The sequence below is a fragment of the Enhydra lutris genome, unplaced genomic scaffold, assembly GCF_002288905.1.
Source record: "Enhydra lutris kenyoni isolate GAN:26980312 unplaced genomic scaffold, ASM228890v2 scaffoldscaffold2, whole genome shotgun sequence".
NCBI classification, from domain to species: Eukaryota; Metazoa; Chordata; class Mammalia; order Carnivora; family Mustelidae; genus Enhydra; species Enhydra lutris.
The window spans coordinates 32,470,844-32,494,227 of NW_019154086.1; the positions used below are offsets into that span (position 1 = coordinate 32,470,844).

General features: G+C 35.5%; 1 protein-coding gene across 1 annotated transcript in view; it reads right to left on the reverse strand.

Moving 5' to 3' along the window:
* The window catches only part of LOC111146101 (leucine, glutamate and lysine rich 1), a 173,937-nt gene that overhangs the window by 14,709 nt on the left and 135,844 nt on the right, over window positions 1–23,384 (reverse strand). The window contains exons 10-12 of the mRNA XM_022501491.1: window positions 16,843–16,936; window positions 4,466–4,630; window positions 935–1,234 (exon numbers count right to left, since the gene is read on the reverse strand). Coding sequence (XP_022357199.1) covers window positions 935–1,234; window positions 4,466–4,630; window positions 16,843–16,936 — 559 coding nt within the window. The remainder of the gene's footprint in view (window positions 1–934; window positions 1,235–4,465; window positions 4,631–16,842; window positions 16,937–23,384) is intronic.

Here is a 23,384-nt window from a genome sequence, read left to right on the forward strand (position 1 = left end):
TGCTAAGCCTGAGGGTCACTTTGAAATTTAGAAGCAGAATCACTAGAATTCAGGTTTCCTGAAATAAGAAACATTGTATCATGGAAATTCAAATATGAATCTTGGCTCCTTCATGCTGTGTGACCTAAACTGCTTAGAAGTTCTGAAATAAGACTTTTTTAGGAAAAAAACTCAAATTAAAATAAGTCTATTCTAGTTTAAATAAAAATATTGCTGAAATAATCGTGCATACATAAGAAAGAAGACCAACACATGTAAATTACCTTATAGTTTAGGTTGACAGAAAGATAAAGCCCAAAGAGAAATTACTTTTAAAATATATTGTCCCAGGGTTCCCAGGTGGCTCAGTCAGTTATGTGTCTGTCTTTGGCTCAGGTCATGATATCAGGGTCCTGGGATAGAGCCCCACATCTGGGCTCTCTGCTCAGCAGGGAGTCTGCCTGTCCCTCTGCCCCTCCCTTCCCCCCACCCCCTCTCACGCTCTCTCTCTCCCCCAAATTAATAAATAAATATCTTAAAAAACAAAATAAAATATATTGTCCAAATTATTTTCTGAACTTAAGCAGCAGGTGCTCTAAAAGTTTCTTTAGCAAAGATTTAATGTCCAAACAAATAAGACATACATACACAAAGATTTCTAGTCTCCGAAGTTTCAAATGGTCATTTACAACAGAGTAGAACTGGGTGCCAGGAAACCATAGAGATTATGTAGTCCAGTGAATTCATTTTACAGAAAAGGAAATGAGGTGCAGAGAGGTTAAGTGACTGCCTAGATAAGAACACAACCAGGATGTAATTCCAAGTCCCTGACTCATAGTCCCCAACTCTTTGAGTGACACCAAGCTGCCTTTCATGTTTCTGTCTGCTTGTCTAGTTTTGGGAAAGAATGTGTGCTCTTTCATTAATGGCGATGCCACCGTCCTCTGCTCCCTACCTGTTCCTGGGACTCGTTAAACTGCTGTATCAGTTGTGTTTGTGCCAGCATTACTCTTTCTAGCTCATCTGACTTCTGCTGCATTTCCTTCCTCAAGTCCTCCGAAACAGAATCATTACTAGCAATTTCCTTCTTCAAGCGGGATTCAAATTCTGCAACCACATTTTTCAGGTTTTTGATTTCCTTCTCCTTTGACTCAGAATCTTCAGTGTAGCGGATACAAGATTCACGGAGTTTTTCTTCAAGGGTGGCCACTTCCAGCCTTAGCTCTCTGGTAGCACCTGTGATTAAGTCTGATATCTGTAAGATAATATCGTCTATTAGGTTGTAGGCAATATCTCTATGTAACCACAGAGTTCTTAAGGTTCTAAGAGGTTTATTCTAAATAATCAGTGTACTTGTCTGATCAAATGAAAATAAATCCTATGACATTATGTAAGCCTCCAAGATTTTCTTTTTTAAAAGTTAAGACTAAAATGTATTTTTATCACTTTAAATGGAATTGCATATTAATCACTTGGGCATCCTTGGAAATATATAAATCTGTGTCTGGATTGAGCTACCAAGTACAGCTCAAGTCTTGATCCAGGTCTGGATTCAGTATGGGGTGGCTTTGGGACCTAGAAATGCCTGATGTTTGGGGATGCATGTAGTGGGCACCACAGTTAAATTCTACTCATACCATAGCAATAAAGTTTTCATTTGATATATTTTTTTCTTATAAAAAAATGACTGGAGGAACCCCAGACACTACACCTTCTAGAGCAGCATTGCCCAGTAGAACTTTCTGTGATGATAGAGATATTCTGTGATGTCCAATATGGTAGCCACTAGCCAAAGGTGCCTAATGACAGTACTGTGTAAATATATTTTTAACAACTGATTCACATACACACAAAAGCCAGATTTGTATCTAGTCTCCACGGTATAAATATTCTCACCACGGCCAATTCCAGGGTGACATCACCAATTGCTGAGCTGGGAAGAGAGACACTCAATAGGCTTTGGTTTGCCAGTACTAACTGGTGAGCATTTAAAATGTGGCTAATGTGACTGAGGAACCAAATTTTAAATTTTGTTTAATTTTAATTAATTGAAATTATAGTTGCCACTCATGGCTAACATATTAGACTGGGCAATTCTAGAGACTACCAGAACAGTTTGAAAATATACTGTCTCTGTAGGTGGTACCTCTAGATAAAGAGATGAGAGAAGATGAACAGCTTTTCCTGAGAGTCATGGGAGCTTTAGAAGGGAAAAGGCTGCTTGTTTTCTTTCTCCTTAAAAAACAAAACAAAGAACAGAAAACAAACCAGGAAGAGCAAAGCTGCTTCTGATGAAATATATCCTTATTATTTATGCTATGGATATCATCATATTATAAATATTAGTACAACCAGAAACCAATCCATGAAGAATCTGGAAAACATTCAGAGAACAAAGTTTCAAGGATTTTGTGAACTATTACTTAAGCATTATGTATCCAAAATCTGTTTCAAATGTTAAATTTACATTAAGAGAAACTTCTGTAAGAAATCTATTCAGACTAACTTAAAAATTAAATTAATATTCCATTATATTCAATTTATCCAGGAAGGAAGAGGATCATTGCTAGGTCTGAGCAGTAGTTTCCATCATTAAGAGGAGAGTTGACACTGAACTAGATCAGGTTATCCTCAGGAGAGAAGACTCACAGAGCCACAAATGTGTTTTGATCTCTTCAAAAAGGGAGTCAGCTTTTAAAAATCAAGAGAATTTACTTACAAAATCTGGGCTTATGACTTCTTTTGGAAAACCATAACCCTTGGCAACCCCTGCCTTAAGAGGCCTCTTCTTGGAGAAAACTAGTCTAGAAGAGGTAGAAATTTGGGTGAGCTGAGACTTCAAGCTCCCAGCTAATGCACCATTGTCCCAATGGAACATTATTTACAAAACACAAATTCAAAGATAAAATTATTAAGAATTTCAAGACAACATTTACAGAGGATTAAACCCAAGTGGCATGAGGCCATTTATTTGAGTGTGGGGCCCTGTGATACTATACTTGTCATATACTCACGTAGCTGGCCCTGCTTATCATTCACAGTGCTATTGAAAAGGCTGAATCAGTGGTGCCTGGGTGTCTGCCTTCAGCTCAGATCATGATCCCAGAGTCCTGGGATTGAGCCCTGTGTTGGGCTCCCTGCTCAGTGGAGAGCCTGCTTCTCCCTCTCCCTCTGCTGCTCCCCCTGCTTGTGCTCTCTCCTCTCTGTCAAATACATAAATAGAATCTTTAAAAAAGAGAGAGAAAAAAAAAAGAGAGAAGGCAAGGCTGTACTATATCTCTTGTACACCTGTAGAGGCCATTAACCCTCATTTGATACTTAATTTACCCAGACTGTTAGTGAGTTTACCCACTGGGTCTTGGTTAATACACACACATATACATACACACAAACATATGCATATACACAAAAACATGCATATATATATGACACTGAGGTCTTATAATAACATGGCAACCTAAACAAATCCTTAAATTATGGTTAGGGGGCTTCTGGATGGTTCAGTTGGCAGAGCATGGGACTTGATCTTGGGGTTGTGAGCTCGTGCCCCATGTTGCGTGTAGAAATTACTTAAAAATGAAATCTTTAAAAAAATTATGTTTAGGACATACCGTTTCAGAAATTATGAAGGAGGATTATGTTCTTAAAATATTTCCCATCATTCAAAAATATCTAGAATTGGAAATATTCGCAATTGAAAGAGATAGGCTTTAGTTGTTAGCTTTAGTTGTAAATAAAATGTTAATTATCATTATCATTATCATTTGATGTTGGATATTTGAGGTATTGGTATATCTAACCATGCTAATTATTATTTATGTAATTTATGCTCTTTTATTTTTATTTATTTATTTTAAAGATTTTATTTATTTGAAAGAGAGAGGGAGCATAGAGTGGGGGGAGATCAGACGGTGAGGGAGAAGCAGACTCTCCACTGAGAGCTGAGCCAAACCTGGGATTGGATCTCAGGACCCTAAAATCATGACCTGAGCCAAAGTCAGATGCTTAACTGACTAAGCCACCCTAATGTCCCTAATTTATGTTGTTTTAAAAGTAGGTTTATTTGGGGGCACTTAGGTGTCTCCGTAGGTTAAGCATCAGACTTCTGGCTTAGGTCATGATCCCAGGGTCCTACGATCCAGCCCTTAGTGCACTGTGCTCCCTGCTCAGTGGGGAGTCTGCTTCTCCTCCCCTCATCCCCATTTGTGATCTCTCTCTCTCTCTCTCTCAAATAAATAAAATCTTTTTTAAAAAGTTTTGTAGAAAAAATTCCATTAGTAGCTGTATTATATGCTTATAGGATTTATCTCAGCTATTCCTTCTGTAGACTATCCAAACCATTCCACCTATGTAGTTAAAACCAAGGCATAATGAACCTCAGGAATGCTTCTTGAGTTAAAAATACTGTAGAATGTTCTTAGAAGGAAATAACCAACATCTATAGTTTCAAACCCATTAAATAACAATGAACATCATGATCACAGACCTTTGTTTGTAGTTCCTCGTGTTCTTTCTTATACTTTTGGATTATTTCTTGGTGTTTTTCCTTTTCAATATCAAGTTCCAGTTTAGCTTCTTCCTTAAAAAGCAGAGCTTGCTCCTCAAATTCAACTAAGTGTCGGGCTCTTTCCTTGGCCAGCTCAGCTTCAATCTAGAAAACAGCATTTAACACACATACAAAGGCATTTGACCTTAAGATGAGTAAATCAAGCTTATTTTCAGACTCTAATTTAAAATAATTAATTCTAATATTAATTTTTTAATGAATCTAATTTTTAAATTCTAATATTTAAAAATAATCTGACTCAGAACTTAGACCAGAAAAATTGATTTTAGGTCAAATATTTCAAGATCTTCTAAGACCTGTAAAATGAGTAGAGAAGTTAGGACCATATATTATGACAGTTTTCAGAAATATTAAAAGCTTAGTCTTCTGTATATTTGTATTATAAACTCAGTCCCTCCCAGAAACCCTATAAGAAAAAAAAAATAAAGATTTGGAGGATTTAGACTACATTCCACTGAAAGCTCAGAGGGGATACAAAGTACAAATGATTTTTGAATGCTCTTCTCTTGATGGTGATCCCAGAAAGTTTGAGAGTCACAAATTATCATTTTAACATGATAGAGGCCAGAAGGATGATTAAGGAAAACACAGTCAAGTTGGGGATGCCTTGTATTCATGTTGTACTTATACAGAACCGCAGCACTGGAAGGGACATTAGAAATCCCCTGGTTCTATTTCTCAAGCTTCTGTGAATTGTGGAAAGAAAAGCAAGGGCTTTGAATTCAAACGAAGTTGAGTTTAAATCCTGGCTCTAAACCCTGGCTCTGCCACATTCTAACCATATAATCTTAAATTGTGACTGCAACCTCTCCTGGTAGAGTTACAACTCGTTCTCTTGGGAGTTGTTATGAGGATAAACAGGACAAAATAACTGTATAAAGCTCTAGCATGAGCAGGGATTCAATAGTCAGTGGAGATGACTTCTGTGCTCTGACTCTTCAGTCTCTCCTACAGATAGACTGACTGCATCAAATGATTGTCTGCCCTATGCCTCAACACCACTTAGAAACCATAACTCACTCCTTCCCAGCAAGCATTTCCATCTTCAGACAGTGTTAAGTGTTAGGCAGTTTTTCCTTTAGCTGAGCCAACATCTCTCTCCCTGTGGTTTTTAACCATTGCTTTTGGCTCTGCCTAGCAAGAGAGAACAAATCTCTGAGTACTGGAGTCATTCAGGCCTCGTCGTTCATCTAGTGAGATTAGAGCACCTCAGTGACAGGCTGATTCTAGATTTACATTGCACCATGATTATAAATTCCTAGAGGGAGTAAATGCCAGATAACTGGCGAGAATAATTGTCAAACTTGACTTACAGTGATTCACACCACTACGAGAGGAAAAAAGAGGTCAACGTGAATTTCTCAGGGAAACACTGAAGCCAGGGTACCAGGAAACAGAAGATTTGCTAAGAAAGTTTACATAAAGTCCTTCAAATTAAATAAAATACAGATAAAAGACTAGCCCCAATGTGGGGTCAGTCACATTTATTGTACCGTTATAGGACTAAGCATTTCCTCCAAGGCAAAACAATTATGTTTGTACTCAATGCAAGGAGTTATTTTGGCTCTTTCAAAATAAGTTTCTGGATTGTTTGAGGAAAAGGATGCTAAGGATCCTTTAGGAACATGATAGCATTGCTCAAATGTGTTTTTCTTAGACTCCTAAAGGCAAGGGAAGCCTCAGGGGCACTCAGGAAAAAACAAAAAACAAAAAACAGATGTTCTTCTAAATTCCAGGTACTTATATCTACCCGGCCCCTGCTAGCCATTGAGATATAACACAGGTGTCTCAAATAAACGGTTTGAACCAGAAAACTAGATACAATCCCTCCCCACTTGTTCCTTCCCCAGTCAAGACACAGTAACCACATTCCATCTAGTTACTCAGGTCAGCAACTGGGGCATCATTTTTATCCTTTACCCTTAATCCAACACCAAGTTCTATTCACTTTGTCTCCAAAAGATGCCTTGAATCCATTCATTTCTTTTCATTTCCATTCCTAACACACTAGTTCTGGCCACCATCAACTCTCTACTGGTCTCCTTACTTCCTTTCCTTCTTCTCTCCAATTCATGATCCACCCAGCAGGGTGTTCTTTACAAAATGCAAATTGGATTATATTACTCCCTCTTAGTGGTTTCTCAGGGTGTTAGTATAAAATAAAAGTTCCTATACATGATCTGCTCTTGGGTCACCACCAGCCCATTTGACACCTTTGTGTGAACTGACAAAGCGTCCCTTCCTTAGACGAACATAGCCTCATGCTGAGCACGGCACCTGGTGGGCAGAGCACCAGCTCCCTTTTCTCTCTTGGCCGGCATGACTGTGTTGGGCACAAGGCAAGCACACTGTCTACGGCAGCCCTGGACTTCTCCCACCTGACTTGCACTTTCCGCATTTGATTCCGACACAGTGCTCCAACCACACTGGAATGGATAAAACATATGAAAGGAGGATATCAAATGCAAAACATTTAAAAAACTTGCAAGGTATAACTTTAACAGTTAATAGCCCACAAGATACCTTGACACTATTAAAAAACACAACTAAATAAAACATTTTTTGAGAAGCTCAAGAAAAATGTGTGCTGAGGTACTAAAATATCAAATGTTCCAAAAAAAATTCCTTGTGTGGCTAATTGGTAGAGCCAAATAGTTGTTTTAGGACAAAAAGACATCTTTCAGAATATGGACCGATTGCTTGAATTAAGAGAATAAGAATATATGCAGACTAGACGGGATAGGACAAACTATAAATTAGATGATGGAAAGACTTTAGAAGGACCCCTTAAATTTTTTTTTTTTTTTTAGTTTATTATGGGGAGGAGGCCGTGTAGGAAATCAGAATCCCTAGAAGAAGATGAAACCTGAAAGTATTCAAGGGAAGAAAAGGAAGTAGCTGATAGACTGAACGAGTCAAGTAGCAAGTCAGGTAGCAAGTCCTTCTTGCCCCTAACCTTGGAAGCAACTACTGTAGGTAAAGAGAGAGGGGGAAAAAAAGAAGAAATAGGAGGAAGTGGAAGCCTGGGTGGCTCAGTTGATTGTTTGCCTTTGACTCAGGTCATGATCCCAGGGCCCTTGGATCTAGTCCTGTGTGGGGCTCCTTGCTCAGCAGGGAGTCTGCTTCTCCTTCTGCCAGCTATTCCCCCTACTTGGGAGCAAACGTGCTCTTTCTCTCTCTCTCTGATAAATAGGTAAATAAAATCTTTTAAAAAAAATTAGGAATAAAAGGAATAGAAGGAAGGTGGGAAATAAAAAGCATGTAGATAGAAAAGAGAGGAGTGATTTACTATTACTGAGTTGATTTTTAATTTGGACAACCAGAGAAAGAGAAGCAAAGTAACGAGTTTCAGGTGGGATTTCTAAACATTTAAGGAAGTTGCAATGCATGCGAAGGGCCATCTGAATGTGTTGACACTGTAGCATAGAAAGATGATACTACTGGTTCCTTCATAATGTGAACAGTTTGAACAAAATGATGAGCAAACAAACATAATGATGTTTTTTAAATATTTTTTAGAAATCTTCTTTTTTTTTTTTTTTTAGAGTTTATTTATTTGACAGAGAGCACAAGTAGGCAGAAAGAGACGGGGAAGCCAGGCTCCCTGCTGAGCAGAGAGCCTGATGCTGGGCTTATCCCGGGACCCTGGGACCATGACCTGAGCCGGAGGCAGAAGCTTAACCCACTGAGCCACCCAGGTGCCCCCATAATGATTTTTTTAAGCCAGTGTATTGTCATTGAGATGAATTCATGCCAAATTATTGTGTTTATATTTCTTATATGTTGATATAAGCTCTTCAAAATATCTTAGATGGAGGCACCTGGGTGGCTCAGTTGATAAAGAGTCTGCCTTCAGCTCAGGTCATGGTCCTGCGGTCCTGGTATGGAGCTGGGCTCCCTGCTCAGCAGGGGGTCTGCTTCACCCTCTCCCTCTGCCCCTCCCCCTGCTCCTGCTCTCTCTCTCTCACTGGCTTGCTCTCTCAAAGAAATAAATAAAACCTTGAAAAAAAATACCTTAGATTAAAAAAAAACTTAGGTGGGAGAACTTATGTCTTTGCAAAGTAAATGAATGTGGTGATGGTGCTTATATAAAATATAAACCACTTTATATAGTAACTGATGGCAATTTTAATAATCATGGGGAAATTCTGATTTCTAAAACCAAAGCATGAATAATATATGGTCTTAGGAGTTAAACAAAGCAAAAGAAATTGTTATCTCTGTACACATTTCATGTTTTTGGTTTTTATTTATTTATTTTTGCTTTTTATTTACCCATATCTCCCATTACCTCAAACCCCTCCTTGGTGAAGACTTCCTGATGACTCTAGAGCACTCTGAGTATGTTGTTTTTAATTCCCTTTGTATTTGTGTTGAAATGATAATTAGTATTTATAACACCTGTGTCTAATACTGATGTGCAAAATTCTGTCTTTTCATTATTTTCCAAGTTAGGTATTTGTGAATGATTCTGTGATAATTTTCTGTCTATGGAGCCAAACACCATGTTGTAACATAATCACTCATTACTGACAATCCCTATAAGCAAGGGAATTTCAGGAAGTAGTAATTAGGTCATTTGTTTATATTTGATATATGTATATAATATTAAAAAATATATCTCCTAAAAAGAAATTATTTTACTGTTTTCCAAAAGTTAAAAAAAAATGCTGGTTGAATACTAATTCTTCAGGTTATTTATGAATTAACTGCTGAATAAATATATTGCAAAAGTAGATGATTATTCAAATACACAGACTTTGCAGTAAAAAAAATAATGCTAAGGAATCAGAATACATATTGAAGTCCTGACAAGAACTGTGTAAACTCAGGATGAAAGGAGAGAATATTCACTTGCTACCAATACAGGCTGGGGTGGCATGGTACAGAACACATTTTATATGTTAATCCATTTAATTCTTACAACATATAATAATAATAATAATAATAATAATAATAATAATATATAATAATTATTATTCACACTGGATTATGAAATAGGTTCAGAGAGGTTAAGTACCTTCACCAAGATCACAGAGGTACTATGAGATGGAGGGGGTGTGCACACTTAGATGTTTCTGGTAGATCCCATGGCTCAGCATATTTCATTTTTCCATGTAGCCTGACTCTCCACACATCTACATAGCATAGTCATTAAGGGCATAGACTAGGTATTTATCTAGTTTCAAAATATTTGGGGATCTTTCCAGATAAACTTTTGTTAATAAATTGTTTCAATTTCACTGTGGTCAGAAAAAATATTTTGTATGTCTTGAATACTTTTAAATTTGTTGAGAGTTATTTATGCTCCAGAATATGATCTATTTTAGTAAATGTCCCATGTGTATTTGAGAAGAATGTTTATTCTGCTGTTAAATGGAGAATTTTATAAATATCAATTAGGTCATGTTAGTTAATAGTGTTGGTCAATGCATTTCTTAAAAATAAGTTGTTTTAAAAAACCATTATATTATTTTCCATAGAATATGTCTCTACTAATTTTCCAGGTATTTTTCTATCAGTTATTTTTGAAAAAGGCCTATTACTGACATCTTTTACTCTAATTATAGATTTGTCTATTTCTCCTTGCCGTTCTAACAATTTTTCTTAATTTTAAAACCCTGTTATTAGCTGAATAAACATTTAGGGTTATTATGTCCTCTTGGTGGACTAATCCCTTAAACATTATGAAATTATGTTCATTATCCTTGCTAATATTCTAAATATTCTCTTATCTTTGCTTTGAAATTTACTTTTCTTTTTTAAAAAGTATTTATTCATTTATTTGAGAGAGAGAGAGAGAGAGAGAGCATGCTAGGGGGAGGGTCAGAGGGAAAGAGAGACTGAGAATCCTCCAGCAGACTGTGCTGAGCAGAGCCTGACAGGTGGCTTGATCCCAGGACCCTGAGATCATGACCTGAGCAGAAATCAAGAGTCAGCCGCCCAACCAACTGAGCCACCAAGGCACCCCAAAATTTACTTTTCTAATAGTAACTAGTTCCTCTTTCTTTTGTTTGTGTTAACATATACTTGGTATTACACATCCTTTATTTTTAATCTATTTGTTAAAATATCTATTTTAAAGTGTATTTTTTTTTTTTTTTTTTTTTTTTTTTTTTTTTGGTAGGGAACATATAGTAGAATCTTGCATTTTTATCCAACATGACAATCTCTGTCATTTAATGGGGATATTTAGGCCAGGGCTTGACAAACTGTGGCCCATAGACAAAATGCAGCCACGCCCATTCATTTGCTTATTGTCTATGGCTGTCTTTAAACCACAATGGGCAGAGTTGAGTGGTTGCAACAGAGACTCAATGTCCCCACAAAGAAAAAATATTTACTCTGAAGTCCTCTACAGAAAAAGTATGCTGACCCCTGGTTTAGATGATTTACATTTAATTTATTGATATGATTAGCTTTAAATCTATCTTACTATATGTTTTCTATTTGGCCCATCTCATCTTTTTGCTCTTCCTCTTTTTGTCTTCTTCTGAATTTTTTTTAATTCAATTTTATTTCCTTTGCTGGTTTGATAGCTATGATTCTTTTTCTATTTTTGTGGTTGCTTTAGAATTTATAGACTACATCTTAATGCAGTCTGTGTTAGATCACTTCATGTATAGGAATCTCACCATAGTGTACTTCCATTTTTCCCTTAGACACTGTGTTATCTTTGTAATGTATTTTGCTTCTACATGTTATAAATCTCATATTAGTTGTTAATATTTTTGTTTCAATAGTTAACTATACTTTAAAGAAATCCAAATAATTAAATAATATGTTTATTATCTGTTTATCCACATTTTTACCATTTCTAATGTCCTACATTCCTTTGTATAGATCCATATTTTTATGTGGTATAATTTTTCTTCTGACTAAAGGACTTTTAACATTTCTCACAATGTGGATGTGCTGGTGATATATTTGCCTAGCTTTTTCATCTCTGAAATTCTTTCACCCTTATATTTGAAAGATATTTTCACTTTGTATGGATTTCTAGATTGGCAGCTCACACTCCCAGTCCTCTCATTCTTTTAGTACTTTTAGTCCCACCTACTTCTTGCTTATATTGTCTCCCCCCCCCCCCACCCAGAGAGAAAGAGAGGTAGGGAGGGGCAGAGGGAGAGAAAGAGAATCTTAAACAGGCTCCACACTCAGCATGGAGCCCAATGTGGGATTTAATCCCACAACCCTGAAATCATGACCTAAGCCATGATTTAATAAAAAAATATTTATCCTTAGGCCCTATCCTGTCTTTGATGAAAAATCTGCTGTCATCCTTATCTTTGTTCCTCTCTATATAATGTCTATTATTTTTTTGGTTGCTTTTAAGATTTTCTTTCTATCACTATTTTTGATCAATTAGATTAGAATATTCCTTGCTGTGTTTGAGGTTTTGCTGAGCTTCTTGAATGTGTGCTTTATAGTTTTCATTAACTCTTAATTTTATTCTGCTACTATTTCTTCAAATATTTTTTCTGTCCTTTCTTCTCTCTCCTGTCCTTTGGGAATTCCAATTATGCATATATTAGTCCACTTGCATTTGTCTCATAGCTCACTGGTGTTCTTGTTTAAGTCTTCTATTTTTGTTTCATTTGGATTGTTTCAATTGTGTGTCTTCAAGTTCACCAGACTTTTCTTTTGGAATGTTGAATCTGTCATTAATCCCATCCAGTGTACTTTTTATCTTAGATATTGTACTTTTCATCTCTAGGAGTTCACTTTATATCTTTTTAATGTCTTTTATATCTCTACTTAACAAGGTCACTTTTTCCTCTAGGTTTTGGGCAAATGGAATATGGTTATTGCAACTGTTTTAATGTCCTTATCTGCTAATTCTAGTATCTGTGCCTTTCTGAATCAGTTTTTATTCATTGATTTTTCTCTCATTATGAGCCATGTTTTCCCTTTCCTTTTGGATGGCAATGTTTTATTGAATGCGAGGCATTGTAAATTTTACCTTGTTAGATGCTGGATATTTTTGTATTCCTATAAGTATTATTGAACTCTGTTCTGGGATGCATTTGAATCAGCTTGATTTTTATAGATTTCCCTTTTAACATTTATTAGGCAAAATCAGCTCAGCATTTAGTCTAGGGCTAATTTTTTCCTACTACTGATGCAAGACCCTTCTGACAAGTTTACCCAGTGCACTGTGAATTATAGGTCTTCCAGTCTGGCCTTGTGTGAGCATTTGGTACTCCTCTCTAGCCTTTTCAGATAGGTCTTTCTCTGCCTTTGGGAGTTTCCCCACACATATGCACTGACCATACTTATACTTAATGGGGACTCTTTGTAGCTCTCCAGTATTCTTGTGTGCAGATAGCTCTCCCCAGAGAACACCATCCTGTGAATTGTAGCTATCTTGATCTCTCTGGTTTCCTTAACTCAAAGAACCTGACAGACCTCCCAGATTCACACTTCCTGCACTGTGGCCTTAAATTTATTTCAAGGAACTAAGTTTGGGCAATCACGGAGCTCGCCTCATTTGTTCCTATCTGTAAGAATAATTGTCCTTTGTAGTCTGATATTGAGTATCTTGAAACCATTGTTTTTGATCTTTTCTCCAGTGGTTTAGTTAGTAAAGATGGAGGGTAAATTTGGCTCCTATTAGTCCATCTAGGCCAAATGAGTAAGTTTTGGATTTTGAGTTAGTTCTTATTTTTTTTTTTCTAGGTTTGTATCAGTTGTTATTTCCTGGCTAAATAACCTTGGCAACTTACCTAACTCCTCTGAACCTTATTTTTTCCCATGTGCAAATGGGAATAATAATTTTATAATGGTTAAAATTACATTTATGGAAAGCATTAAGCACAAAGCCTGGCATATAATAAACACTCTAATAATGGAGACTATTCTTATTATCTTGATTAAGGGTTTAAATCAGATGATATCTGCAGGCTATTCTAGATCTATAATTCTGTGATTTTATTAGTTCAATTTTGAAAATTACATCATAATTTTATAAATTAAAAGGTGCTCTCATTATTCTTTTTAGCCATTCAATTATGCATAAGTGAAAATTGATTATTTTATGACAGGTTCATCCCTGTCAAATTCTGTTATTTTACAAGTTATCCTTTTAAATTCCATTAATAGTACACTTAAACACATTAGGAATTATTCAGCCATTTGGCTCTTCTATTTTGAAGAAGAATTTGAGATTTTCTGTTTGCTTCTCTTTGGTTCTGGATTTGACTTTTTGAGGTAAACTCTACCCCCTCCCCCATTTTCACTATTAATCCAATTCCTTAGGCAGGAAGTAAGGTTCTGTTTGTTTGAACTATTGGTTTTTAAAAGCTAAATGTGCTATTTAAAATGAGGTGAATAGTAGTACAATTCTAAAATGTTCCTAAATGGGATGATATCTTAATAATAATCTAACAAAATATTTGGTTAGAATTTGTTTATTACTCTACAAAATAATAGTCAACACATGACTACCACTTAATGTCATCAGTCTGGCTATAGGAAATTTTTTTAATTATAAAAATTTTAACGAAAAAGTAACAACACTGTGTATTTGGGACCAATTTTAAATGTTCAGTATGCACATTAATTCATTTTTTTCCACATCAAAGGAATACTTGAAATAAATATAAATCTATGGCAATTAGTAAATATGCAGTTTATTTTAAAATGTGCCATCCTTGTTGCATAGCAACTATTGATTCTATTATGTGCTTTTTACATACTCTAAAATAATTAAGTACAGGCACAAATTGCTATCTACTTTTTTTGAATGTTAAAAGCATTTAAGCTATGAAGTTTATTCTAATATGTGTATTATATATTTGTAAAGGGAATATTTCACTCCTACATAAAGGCACAGTGACCCAAGAAAGAGATAACAATGTCATATTAGTGATTTTCCTTTCTCATGAGAGGACTTTAAGGGAACTTTTTATTCATAGTCTCAATAATGAGCACAGCCAAGACATAATTATCATTCCTTGGCTTTACTGGTCTGGATCTTGATTTACTGCTAAGCTAAATGATAAGATTTATTAACAAGAAGTTATATCCTCTCAACAAAATGAAATGCCCATTTATATCACAGAAAATTATACATGCCAAAATACATCTATGATATAATTAATTTATTAGAATGATACCACGGTCTTAGCAAGAACTTAGAAAATTTTACACAGGTTTATTTTCATCATCAGATTAATAGCATGAAGCAAGACTATAATGCTTCTTCTATATGATTAAATGCTACATTAACTTGGTCCACTTGCTATGTTAGCACCTCACAGACAGGGTACAGTAAGCAGCAGTAATAGGGAAGATTGTAAATGCAAAGCCTTCTCTAGTAGATTGTATTTCACAGTCCTTCATGAGGTGTGACCATGAAGATAAGATAATACCAGTCTAAGAGAAGCTCAGGTATTTGAAGGAAGGGAAGAATCTGTGAATCTCTATTCGCATTAATTCCATCGTTGAAATTTTTGCATCAAAAATGAGGTATTTACAACATCTCTTCATACATACTTCCAAATTGCTCTCCAAAGTGTTGCTGTAACTTCCAGCCCTTTAAAGACTGAGTATGAAAGATTATCTCACAAGACCTTACCACAATGCCAAAACTACTCTGTTAACTGAATGGATTTAAAAAAAAATCTCATTGTTTTAATTTGCACTTTTTTGGATTGCTGGTTAGGTTAGTCATCTTTTTTGTATATTCAAACATGGATTGGTAAGGATGGAGGAAGTAAATAAGAATAGGCTAGTCAATTGAGTACCCCAAAGCTAATAAAAATGAGAAAGAATTAAAGAAATGTGGGCTTTAGAGAAGAAGGAAAAGAAAAAATCCATACTTCAAAATAAAATAAGAATGAGCCATTTAGAGCAATTTTAGTCTGTACTCTCAACTTTTTATTGTTGCCTCTATGGAATTGTTATTATAGTGTTCATTTCTCTATTAGCCTGAGTGTGCTATCCCTGAGGGACAAGGAAAGTGGGATTGATTTATAGAAGACCAATAATGCCTGAGTATGGTCAAATGAGTAAAGAATGGAAATGAAAGTGAAAAATTTAGAACTGACCTGAGCCAGCAGCAATATCTAAAGTGTTTCAATTTGGTGGGTAGGGTGGAAGAGTCCAGGTAGAGATATTAGCTTGATGTGGCCACTCATGTTGCTTGAGGTTACAAGTTATGGGGTCTAGTCATCATAGAGAAGAATCTGATCATAAGCAAACAGGTTGTCAGGACTTTAGTCAAGCAATCTGATTGCTTTAGTCAAGCAATCTGAATTTCAGTAGCCAGCTCTACCTCTAGATGCAAATTTACAATGTTATCAGAAAACCAAGGATGAAGACTAGTGCTAGGGCAGGCATCAGCTGGGCAAGAGAAAGAGTTGGAAAGGCTTCAGGGCATTCTTCAGGATAAGATCCTGGGATCATCAAGGAGTACCAGAAGTTTATGACAGGGAGATGATGGCTGTAGCCTTAATGACTAGACCTGTACAAGGCCTGAGAAGTTAGGGACCAATAATTTTTAGAATATTATTTGTATCCTTTAAAATTATACAAGTATTACATATTTATCATTGAAACTTTGAAAAATTTAGGAAAATCCAAAGACAGAAATTAATGCATTTTTCAGCATGGGGAGAGAATATATTTTCTTTGTAAATAGTGAGCTAAATATTTATTCATTTTACTTTGCCAAAAGTTCATAACTGAATAGTTTTGTCATTTCCCATTCTCTTTAGTATCTTCCTAAAAGCAGAGAAATTGTGAGAATAAATTAATATTCCCCTGCTTCTAAGGATGTAGTCAAATGCAGATTCTGTCCCTTTACAGGAAAAAGGTAAATACTTAAAAATAAAAATCACACTTTTACATGAGTACTAAAGGCTATCTTGATTTTACAAGATTTTAAATTCTGCTCTTACCTTTTCATTTCCCATTATGTTGTCTAATATTTTGGAAAAGACATACACTATTAGCATGTTTGGTCTAGGAAATTCCAGAAGGAATCAAAATGTGCATAGAAGCCAAGATATCTGGGATAGCCCTCTGGCAACAGAATTTTTTTTTTAAAGATTGCATTTATTTATTTGATAGAGAGAGAGTAAGCAAAGGGAGAGCAGCAGGCAGAGGGAGAGGGAGAAGGAGACTCCCCACTGAGCAGGGAGCCTGATGTGGGGCTTGATCCCAGGACCCGGAGATCATGACCTGAGCTGAAGGCAAACACTTAATGAACTGAGCCACCCAGGTGCTCCAAACAGACAGAATTTTTAAAAAGCAAAATAGACACATGCAGATGAAAGCTACATTATCATTACCTTCTCTCTCCAGTTATCATCATTCAGCAGCTTCTGTCTAAGGGTTTCCTGCAGCTGTTCAATGCTTTTCTGATGTGAAATCAGCATTAGTTCCCTGAAAACCATAAACCCAACAAATAAGTCAAGACCCTGACGCTCTTCCTAAATTGCAGTTCCTTGCTCAGAGAATAGTATTTCACAACTTAATCTGTTTCTTCTCTTTAGCAATATATATACTGCCACTAGTTACTACTTTACCGTTAACAGCAATTTACAAACACTACATACAAGGTAAGTATTTTCCCAGCCTTAATTTTTGTTTAATAAGTTATGTTATTACTTTTGCATGAAATAGTAACAAATATGTAGAGTCACAAATATCATAAAACATTGCACATTATGGTTCCAAAGTTTAATGACTAAATTCTAACACTAGACAATATTTTGTTTCCTAAAGAAAAGGAAAATATGTTGGGATATGCCATAAAATCAACACATTTGTGGTTCTTGCTAGATTTATTTTTCTTTTACTTGTCTCAAGTACTGATAGGAACAAACCAAATTAAGTAGAAATTCATGTCTGAGATATCGTATAGTACAAAACATATTGGAAAACTGAAAAGAAAACACAAAGAACATTTTAATATTTTAATCCACATAAATGGATCTTGAAGTTTAGTTTGTAATCCTCTGGGTGGGGTAAGTGCAGAAGATTCATAAGAGCATTTCACAGAGGCACTGAAATTAAGCTTTTGAATATCACAAGTAGTGGCAAAAGCACACTTGTTAATAGGACTCTCCCTCTTCCATAATCACCACGTCCCTCCTTAGTTTTGATGTAGGTGATTCTTCTCCACTGCTTATTCCTAATTCTAATCTCTTTGTTTTCTATCACCACCCTGTTCCTTGTAGCTCTGACTCCTTTCTCAAAACTGTGACTTTCAATTGTAACCGCCTGTTGGACATCCCCACCTTAATGAACCATTAATACCAGATCCATTAAAAAACAAGTTTACTATCATCTGCAATCTTGCTTTTCCTTTTGACTTCTAAAAATCTTTAAGAGTCAAATCTTTGGTTTGAAATCCCTGAGTTTTCTCTCTTTCTTCTCCTTGTTCTACCACATCCATTCAATACCAAATTCTGTATTTTGCTTCCTGAGTGGACCCCAAACTATTCCTTCTCTTCCTTTCCCATTACCAACAGCCTTGTTAAGGCTCTTGACTTTTTCTCCCACCTATAATATTATTATGGACTCTCAATCTCTCTCTTAATTTCTCTTCTACTCTCACTCTTTTAAATATTATTAAACTTTTTCTAATAAAATAATAAAAAGAAAATAATAAATATTTTATAAATAATATATATTATAAATAAATATAACTAATAAATATAAATATAAATTATAAATAAATTATTATAAATAATAATACATATTATAAATAAAATAATAAAAATAATGCTGACATTTCTAGGCTAGAAAATTTTAAGGACACAAGCATAAGAAGACATGTTGGACTTGGTAAGCAGGATTATGAATATCATTTGAGGGAAACTGATTTAAAAAAATTAAAACTCCCCAGACTTCTCTTTCCAGAAGTGTGTTGGACTAGGTACTTTGACAACTTTCCTACTGAAAATTAGTAAACATTTTTTTAACTTATAAAAAAATCTTAAAATTCATCAGTGAGCTGGAGAAAAAGTAGGAAGGATGCACAGAACAAAACCCAAGTGAAAGAACAGAAGGATATGAGTGGAAAACTACTGAAATTTAAATAAGCTCTATAGTTTAGTTAATTGTATTATACCAATGTTAATTTCTTAGTTTTTACAGATGTGTCATTGTTATTAAAAGTGGGCCAAAGAGAAACATACACTCTCTATACTGTCTTTGTAACTTTTCTGTAATTATTTCAAACTAAATCTTTAAAAAAATGAAGTAAAAGGAAGAACCCCCAACAATAGGTAGAGCATTGAAACCAATTCTCAACTTGAAGGTACCTTCCAAAATTGATGAACTTGAGCTTTAAATTTCATGAAGGGCTCAGGAGAGAAAAGGTCTAAGTGGAAACTCACCTGCATGAAGCTGCATCTCAAAGAGCTGCAAGTGCAGTGTATGTGTGAAATTCACACCTAGTATGTGTAAAATTCAAATAACATCTCTCAAGGTACAAAAGAAAATTACTGGTTTTGAATTGTGCTAGATACAGGGAAGAATATAAATTTCTCACAGGAATCTGTAAACACAAACTAACCCTAATGCAGGTTTTTATCGTGAATTCAGACAGCCTGAGTGGTTCAAAAAGCTTCATGTTGAAAATATATCTTAAAGTAGTAATAGGTTAACTTTATCTCCAGATTTCTGGTAGGAAAAAACACCAATATTTTAGGGAGCAACCTATCTTCATCCTGGGACTCAAAGGTTTTCTACAGATAAAAAGTCAAGACCTATGAGATCCTGATTTTTTAAAAAATCACAAAACTAGAAAAGAAAAAAAAAAAAGCCGGTAAGAGAGAGAATAAGGAGACACAAATGAAAGCATAATTAAACTCATACTTTCTAAAGTGTTGAGTTTTAAGATACAGAATATAAAGCCAGGATGTTCAATGAAATAAAAGTTATTTAAATAACTAATGAAATATGAAAAAGAATCAAATCAAACTTGCAAAAATTAAAAACATGATAATCAAAATGAAAAACAGTGGGTGGTCCTGTAGCAAATTATTCACAGCTAAAAAATGAAGCAATAAACTGAAAGGGAGATTTAAAGAAATTATACAGAGTGAAGTGCAGGAAGTGAAAAATATGGAAAATATAAAAGTGAAGTTGATATACAGAGGACAGAGGGAAAAGATCTAATATATATCTATGCACTATTTCAGAAGGAGAGGAGAGAAAAGAAAGAGGAAACAATATTTGAAGGGACTATTCCGGATTGATGAAAAACACTAACTCACAAATCTAGGAAGCCAAATGGATTCCAAGCAAGATAAATAAAAATAAATCTCCCATCTGGGCATCTGATAGTGGATATGAAAAACATCAAAGTTAAAGAGATCTTAAAAGAAGCTGGAGAGAAAAAATCCAGTATCTTCAAAGGAACCCAAACACATTGAAAGCTTATTCTCCATCACAAAGGAAGTCAGAAAGCAAAATATTATGTTCAAAATTTTATGAGAAAATAACCACCAACTAAAGTTGGGTACCCAGCAAAACTTTCTTTCAAAATGAGACTGAAATAAAATATGCTCGGATAAGCAAAATCAGAGTGTTTACTACCAGCTAAAAGACCTTTACTAAAGAACCTTCTAAAGACTATGCTTTATAGGAGGGGTAAGTGCAGAAGATTCATAAGAGCATTTCACATTCCTTAGAAGGAAGGTCAAGCATGCAATAAGAAATGTGAGCAAAGAAACTGGCAAACACAAATGCAGGGAAGACTAATCGAGCATGTGATCAAGAGAGTTGTACAAGGCGCATGCTCAGAAGGGGATCCTGTGCTTCAGAATTAATGCACTATGGTCACCAACAAGAAATTCTTAATAATTTTATCTTTAAATATGTGTTTTATGTGAGGTCTGATGGGAAAATTGAGCATGTACCAGGGGTTTGGCTTAGAGCCTTGGTTCACATATAGTCTTACCTCCTATCACCTCCCTGCCTTTCTAGGATGGTTCTCTAGCCCCTGCCCAGCATCTGCTTTGGGTGTGGGCTCAGGTGTAGGTACCTGCATGGGGAGGGTGAGGGTTGGGCATGTGTACTCCCCCTGCTCTGAATCATGGGGAAGAATTACTGGGTGTTTGTGAAAGCCTGTATCCACTCCACGATTTCCCCATGCCCAAGGGAGCACAACATTCAATAGTAATCAAGAAAATACCAGGGGCACCTGGGTGGCTCGTTTGGTTAGGCAACTGCCTTCAGCTCAGGTCATGATCCTGGAGTCCTGGGATTGAGCCCCACATCAGGCTCCCTGCTCAGCAGGGAGTCTGCTTCTACCTCTGACTTTCTCCCCTCTCATGCTCTCTCTCTCAAGTAAATAAATAAGAATCTTTAAAGAAAAAAAGAAAAGAAAATACCATGTTGGGTTGAAGGAGGTACTGTGAAGGCAGGGAAACAAAGAGGTCCACATTTTCAGTTTGTATTAGGCCCTGAAAATTATGCAGCCAGCCCTGAATGCAGGTAATTGTAAACAAATATCTGTATAAAATATAGTTTTGAGCTCAAGTATTCTTTGGTCCTGGCATGATTCAAGGAGACTGTGAGATATTAATCTTAGACTTCACTAAGTATGCATAGTAAAATTTCTAAAGTAACCTCTAAAAAAATACAAGTAGAATATACCATTAGAGGAAAAAGCACAAAGAAAATAAACAAAACTCCAACAATACCCCTCCACCCAAAAACCCAAAAGGTAGAAACAGTGCAGAAAAAAAGGAAAAAATATAATGCTTAAGGTAGCAATCACAATGATGGTAAATAAATTAAACTCATAAGTTAAAATAGAGAAACAGTCTTGGTAAAAAAAGACACTGAGCATAAAGAACATGTACGTTCTTTATAAGATGCATTTCTAAAACATAAGGGCATGGAAATATTTCCTTTTTCTTTTTTTGGAAAAGATGTAACAGGGAAATATTAAAGAAAGAGAAGCATGCAACTATATTAATATTAGACAAAGTAAACTTAAAGACAAAAATCATTATTTTGAACTTACAGTGACAACAGGTTAATTCACCATAAGTAGTCTAAATTTGTATGCACCTGTTAAAATTGCCTCCAAATATATAAAGCAAAACTTCATAGAACTGTAAGGAGAAACTGTAAAATCCACACTACAGTTAGATTTCAACACAGTTCCCTCAATTATGTAAGTCAGTCTCTGGGATCACCACATAAGGCCATGGAAATGTATACTGCACAACTCCAGCCTAATGTGAGAAGTCTTCCTGTAATGTGCAATGCAGCAACCCAAGGTCAAACAGACAAATAATTCAGAATATAGAGGATTTTAGCAATGCAGATAAGACTGATTTAAGGTCCATATATAGAACCCTGTGCCAAATTAGTAGGAAAACACACAATTATTTTCCAGTTCACATGAAATGGACATCCTAGGCCTTAAAGTAAATTTTAAACAACTGTTGTCTGATTAACCTGTATAGTCCAATATGGTAGCCACTAACCGTATGTAGTTTCTAAGCCCTTAAAGTGTAACTGGCTCAAATTAGGATGTGCCTAAATTTAAAATGCATACCAGATTTGAAAATTTAGTACCTCCCCAAAATCTAAAATATTTGTTATAATTTTTAAAGATGATTACATATTTAAATGATAATTTGTATATATGGAGTTAAGTGAAATGTGTTATACATTTTACCTGTTTATTTTTCTCTTTTAATGTGGCAATTGAAAAATTTTAAATTACATAGGTGGCTCACATTATACTACTGAACAGCACCGTTAGAGTCTATATTCTCAGAAAACAAACGTCTGTAACAAAAGACACGTAAAATATCTCCACGTATTTGGAAATCTAAAACATGAATTTCTGTAAGTCATGGGTCAAGTAAAAAAAATCACAATTGATATTTAAAAATACTTAGAATTGAACAATAGTGAAATTGCTACATATCAAACCTTATAGAATATAGTTAAAGCAGAATGGATAAACCAATTGTGGTATAGTTTAGAATATAATACAGATAAAGAAATGAATGCTTTTCAGCTACATGCACCATAACGGACAAATCTAAGAACCATAATCTTGAGCACAAAGAAAAAAAAATTGGGTAAACCTTACCGTATGATTTTATTTCTATGAAGATATATGCAAACTCTAACTTTTTTAAGGACTGTAAACAAGTCGGTAAAATTAAAAAGTGAAGCAAAGAAACATCAGGTGTTCTCTACAGGTTTTTATAGATGTTCTTTATCCACGTGAAGACGTTCTCTTCTATTCCTAGTTTGCTGAGAACCACAAAATGCAAGCTGGTGGTTTCCTCTGCAGAATGAGGCACTGTGGTGGAAATGTGGAGAAAAACAAAGGGACTTCAAAGTTAATGGTAGGGTTCTGTTTTCTAACCTGAGGGGTTGACACATAGATGTTCATCATATTGTACTTCTTCAGACTTTACATCTATGTTCACTTCCTCTTTGTCTATTCAGTATTTATTTAAAAATAATTAGTGATTAAAGCCTGAGCACATGCATGTGGAGGAAAAGGAATCAAAAGGAAAGACTAAGGTGAAGGGCCAGGCAGGTGACCAGTAGGGTAGAGTTGACCGTCAGCTATGCACACTAGGGACAAGGCAGTGTCATTGGGCATTGGAAGCACAGAGGTGAATTAGGAAGGCAGGATCCCTGTCCAAATGGTGCTCAAAATCCAGTAATGTAAAAGAAAAATTTATCTTGCTGAGTGTGAGGTGCACCCAGCAGGTTCTGATGCTTGCTTAGCAGTCTCCAGGCTAAGGAAAAGGAGGTGAAGCAGAAGAAACACAGAATGAGGACAGCAAAAGTGGGATTGCACTAGAAACCTCATTTGTGGCTTTCCTCCAAATATTCA